The sequence below is a fragment of the Telopea speciosissima genome, chromosome 8, assembly GCF_018873765.1.
Source record: "Telopea speciosissima isolate NSW1024214 ecotype Mountain lineage chromosome 8, Tspe_v1, whole genome shotgun sequence".
Classification (NCBI taxonomy): domain Eukaryota; kingdom Viridiplantae; phylum Streptophyta; class Magnoliopsida; order Proteales; family Proteaceae; genus Telopea; species Telopea speciosissima.
In genome coordinates, this window is record NC_057923.1 from 27,206,459 (window position 1) to 27,211,964 (window position 5,506).

Genomic DNA, 5,506 nt, shown 5'->3' on the forward strand with positions numbered 1-5,506 from the left:
TCCCGACTAAAGCCCAGCTTGGCCCAACACATTTACTAACCGGGTGGTCCATATGTAGGGTCTTAGCCCGTCGGTCACCTGACTGGACCGACTTATTCCAGGCCCTACCTAGCCCGACCCTTTAAATTGTAAACTTGGCTATGGGCTTGAGTCCTGTTTGATTTATTGGTCCAAAACTGTATATGACATTAAAACTTTCTGTTGGTGTGGGTCTGATGTATTGGGTATATTTTAATGACATTAACTTTCTGTTGGGCTGGGCATGATGTATTAGGTATATTTTTATGATATGTTTGTAGCTTAAATTTATATCATGGGACATGGGCCAACATGAATTACACTATTTCAGTCTATTTCCAATGAATCGGATAAGTTCAAACGGTTGGAATATTCAATTTTAATGGGAAAAGACAGAAAAGAGGTGGCAAGATGATATGCCTCTTTGTAAAATTTAAATATTCAATTTTAATGCGCTGCACCATTTAAAGCCCGTTTATATTTAACCAGGCACAGCCAGATTCTGCACTGTTTAAGGCCCAATTATATTACCCGATTATAGTTTGAAGCCTGACCTATACCGACCCGAATACATAAACGGGCGATCACGATGCAAGCTTTAAGCACCGTGAGACCCGACTAGGCCTAACCAAACCCGATCAGTTGACGAAGAACCCTTAGTCACAACTTGCTACAAACAATTGTTTTCTTCCTTAGTGTCAATCTTCAATATTATTAGTATTATTGTCTTCATCATCAATAAGACTCATATAAAGAATATCAAGACCTATTACTACAATTCAAATTAACATGTAATCTTTATTTTCCAACATCTTGTGACGAAGAACCTTTTGTAATCGTCATGGTTTAGTTATCACCTTTAAATAATCTGATGTGAAAAAAATGTTAAAATGGTGAGGGCACTATAATCTCACTAATCAAATGTAAAGTTGAAATGATATGTCTAGAAATGAGTTCAGATTTTAATTCAATTGGATTTTGACACCTTTGGTTTGAATCTATCCCCCTTGGTTGATGTGTTGGTTTGATACCATGTAGTTTTGTTATTGCCTAAGGATGGTTTAAATTATTTAGAGAGAGAGTGAGAGATAATTTTAGATAGGGATGTTAATGGATAGTCCAAAAACTGAATTCGATTCGCATCCATATCCAGTTAGGGTTATTTGGTTTTGAATACGGATAATCCAGAATATAATCTATCTGATTCAAATAGATATCCAAATATTAATACAAAAGTAAGTAGCAGGTAAGTGAAACAGAGAAAAGAGAGCATGAATTAGCTTGTCAATGAGACAGAGGCCACCACTTTATTTATAATCTTGAAAATATTACAAATATGGTATGATTGGACAATCAAACAATCATACAATCACACAATTAATACATTAAACAAGTGCATAATAAATCTAGACATTAGGATGGAAGGTTTACCTTACACACTTTACTAAGAGAACCAAACTGAACCAATCTTCAACACTTCAACACTCCCCCTCAAGTTGGTGCGTAGATATCATGCATGCTTAACTTGGGAACAATTAGATGGAAGATTTTAACTGTTAAGCCTTTAGTGAACACATCGGCCAGTTGGTTCTCATTAGTAATAAATGGAGTGCAAATCAGACCATCTTTAATCTTCTCCTTGATGAAGTTACGGTCAATTTCAACATGTTTTATTCTATCAAGCTGAACATGAGCTATACTGATTGCAACTTTGTTGTCACAGTAGAGTCTCATAGGCCCTTCAGGAGCAATTTTTAAGTCTTAGAGGAGTTTCTTTAATCACATGAGTTCACAAACCCCTAGAAACTGCAGATTATTTCTTGCTCCTCCATGTCACCAAATTTCCTCCAAGGAATGTAAAATAACATGTAGTAGATCATCGGTCATCAATAGAGCCAGCCCAGTCAGCATTAGTAAAGGAATCCAACTTTAGACCTCCATTGTTTGAGAACAAAATTCCTTTCCCCGGGGCTAATTTTAAGTACCGAAGAATCCTATATACTGCTTCAAGATGAGTGGTCTTCGAATCATAAATAAATATGCTAACGTCCCCCACAACATAGACAATGTCTGGTCTGGTGTGGGAGAGACAGATAAGTCTTCCAACGAGGCACTAACACCTCTCTTTGTCAACAGAGTCACCACTTGGGATGCCCAATTGGTGATTGACTTCAATGGGAGAGTCAATAGGTTTTCACCCAAGCATCCCTGTTTCTTCAAGAAGGTCTAAGACTTTTTTGTTGGGATATGAAGATCCCTTTGCTGGATCAGGCTACTTCAATCCCTAAAAAGTACTTTATATGTCCTATACCCTTAGTTTCAAATTTATCTGCCAACTGAGCTTTCAGGGATGAAATTTCTGTTTCACCATCTCCACTGATTACTATGTCATCCACATATACAATCAGCGCAGTGACTTTCCCATCCTTGTGTTTGACAAATAAGGTATGATCAACATTACTCTGCTTGTAGCCAAACTTGATCAATGCTTTCTAAAATCTCCTAAACTATGTACGAGGAGATTGCTTTAGGCTATAGAGTGACTTTTTGAGTCGACAACCTTTGCCAGCTGTAGTAGGTGAGTCAAAACCAGGAGGGATATCCATGTAGACCTCCTCCTCAAGATCGCCATTCAAGAAGATATTCTTTACATCCAGCTGCTGGAGACCCCATCCAAGATTTACAGCGCAGGATATCACGGCTCGAATAGAGTTCATTTTTGCAACTGGAGTGAAGGTCTCCTAGTAATTGATGCCATAGATCTGTGTGAACCCCTTGGCAACTAATCTGGCCTTATAACGAGCAATGATCCCATCTACATTTTGTTTTATTGTGAACACCCATTTGCATTCGACTGGTTTCTTTCCATTAGGAGAAGGTACAAGCTCCCAAGTATCATTCTTCTTCAAGGCTTGCATTTTTTCTACCATAGCATTCTTCCATTTTGGGTCAGCAATAGCCTCCTCCTTCCAACGCTGTGGAATAGACATAGAAGACAACGAAGAAACAAAGGCACGATAGAGGGAGATAAGGTTTCATAGGAGACAAAGTTGTTTGGTACAAAATCTGACTCCTTTCCTTAGGGCAATAAGACGATCATTAGAGGAAGAAGATGTATTACCTAGTGCTTGAGTTGGTGGGACCAGCTTAGGGAGCGTAGGTGGACATGGTATGTTAGGGATAGTCTTTTCCTTTCTGTGATAGATGATAAGATCCTTGTGTTTTGTAGCAGCTTTGATCTCATTAGTTTGCTCTCCCTAAACAATATCTTTTTGCTCCCCTGGTGTCGGATAGTGTCTATGATGAATGGAGATGAGGGATTCTCTTCTTCTAGAGTCTCCCCCTAAAGAGAAGACTGGTAATATGGTTCATCTTCATGCAAAGTGACATCCATGGTAATAAAAAGCTTGCAAGAGGGAGGATGATAACCCTTATAACCCTTTTGAGAAGTAGAATACCCAAGGAAGATGAATTTGAAGGCCTAGGAGGTCAAGCTTTGACTGGGAGAGAGTTGAGTTATGACCAAAGCAAACGCATCCAAACACACAAGGGGGAAGGTGAGAGGCAATAGTGGGATCAAGAAGTAGACTCACAAGAGTCTTAAAGTCGAGAACACTAGAAGGAACCCAATTTATAAGAAAGGTAGCAGTGTGAACAACGTCACACCAATAAAACTTTGGGAGATGGCAGTTCTTGCGTTCTGGATTACCATTCTGTTTTGGTGTGCGAACATAGGAGGTCTGAGAGAGGATGCCATGGGAATCAATGTATTGGAGGAAAGGACCATCAAGGTACTCCATCCCATTGTCGCTTTGGAGAACCTTAACTTGTGCATTGAACTATGTCTGGGTCATTTTATGGAAGGACTAGAAGCAGGAAAAAGCCTCAGACTTGGTGTGAAGAAGGTAGACCCAGGTTAGTCTAGTACAATTATCAATAAAAGTAATAAACCATTTATACCCACCCCGAGCAATTGTTCAAGAATGACCCCATAGGCAAGGGTGAATAACAGAAAATGGAATCAAACTTTTATTATCACTTGGAAAATAGGAAGAGCGTGTGTGCTTGGCAAGTTCATAAACATCACAATTAAAATGACCTAAATTACACTATTTAACCAAAGAAGGAAACAAGCGACGCAAAATATAAAAAGAGAGATGACCAAGACGATGGTGTTCATGATGCAATTGTCAGAGAGCACTGGCTTCTTGAGTAATATGAGCTGAAACTGGTGAGGGAGCTGTAGTTAGACCATGATCTAAATAGTAAAGACCATCCTGCACTCTACCGTATCCAATCGTTGCCCCCGTAGCTAGGTCCTAGAAAACACAATGGGTAGAAAAAAGTGAACAGAACAATTAAGATCAGTGGTAAGACGATGTATAGAAAATAAGTTGGCACAAAGATTAGGAACATGTAAAACAGAGGACAAGGAAATGGTTGGGGTGCAAGAAATAGAGCCTTTAGCAGAAATAGATGAGAGAGAACCATCAGCCACTTGGACATTGTCCTTACCCAAACAAGGGAGATAAGAAGAAAACAAGTCCGAGGAGCCAGTCATATGGTCAGAGGGTTCAGTATCAAGAATCCATGAAGAGCTACATTGGAAGGAGGCCAAAAATATATCTGACTGGGCAAGATGGGAGGTAGGTGAAGTAGAAGGTGCCATGGTAGAAGATGCAGTACCCATTTGAGATATCATACATTGGAGTTGAGTCATAAATATTTCTACAAATATAGATGAAGTACCAATAACCTCAGGAGTTTCGGTCAAGTTAGCCTGAGCCTTAGGACGAGCAGAACTAGCTCTCCCTCCCTTTTCGCCTCCTTTAGGACGACCATGTAATTTTCAGTAGTCTCCTTAGTATGATGAGGGCGGCCACAATAGTCACATTGTATTGGATGACGAGTAGAACTAGTTTTACTGATGAAACTAGCATTGTCTACATGTAAATAAGTAAGTGGTGTAGTAATAAGAGTAGATCGAGGATGTGCAGTAGGAGGCATAATGACAGAACAACGATGATCCTCTTGCAGAATCATATTATGAGCTTCATTGCTTCAAGTAAAGTAGGAAAGACACTCCTGTTGAGAACTTGAATGCGTATCTGATCATATTCTGGATTAAGGCCAGTGAGGAAAGCATAAGCTTGTTCCATTTTAAGTTCCTTTGCAAGTGTAGCAACATCAACTAGGCTAGTCATAGTAATAGGATGGTAGAAGTCCAATTGCTGCTATAATGACATCAGGGCAGAATAATAGGCAGACATAGAAAGATCCTTCTGTTTAGTTTCCTAAGCTTGACGACGAATTTCATATTTTGGGCATAGTTGCTGGTTGGACCATAAGTGTGCTTTGTAGCATCCCATAACTCCTTGGCTGAATTAAGGAGGACAAAACTAGAACTAATGGATAACTCCATGGAGTTTAAAAGGAACGACATGACTAAGACATCGTTTGCTAACCAGCTATCCTTGGTCGGAGTTTC

The 5,506-nt window shown here is 39.5% G+C and overlaps 1 protein-coding gene across 1 annotated transcript; it reads right to left on the reverse strand.

The window, feature by feature from the left end:
* Positions 1–2,759: 2,759 nt before the first annotated feature.
* Positions 2,760–5,222, reverse strand: LOC122672214 (uncharacterized mitochondrial protein AtMg00820-like). The gene is made up of 2 exons (XM_043869709.1): positions 5,115–5,222; positions 2,760–2,993 (listed from the first exon to the last, which is right to left on the reverse strand). Exons 1-2 carry the CDS (start codon positions 5,220–5,222, stop codon positions 2,760–2,762), a joined length of 342 nt encoding a protein of 113 aa, XP_043725644.1.
* Between the last annotated feature and the right edge of the window lie 284 nt (positions 5,223–5,506).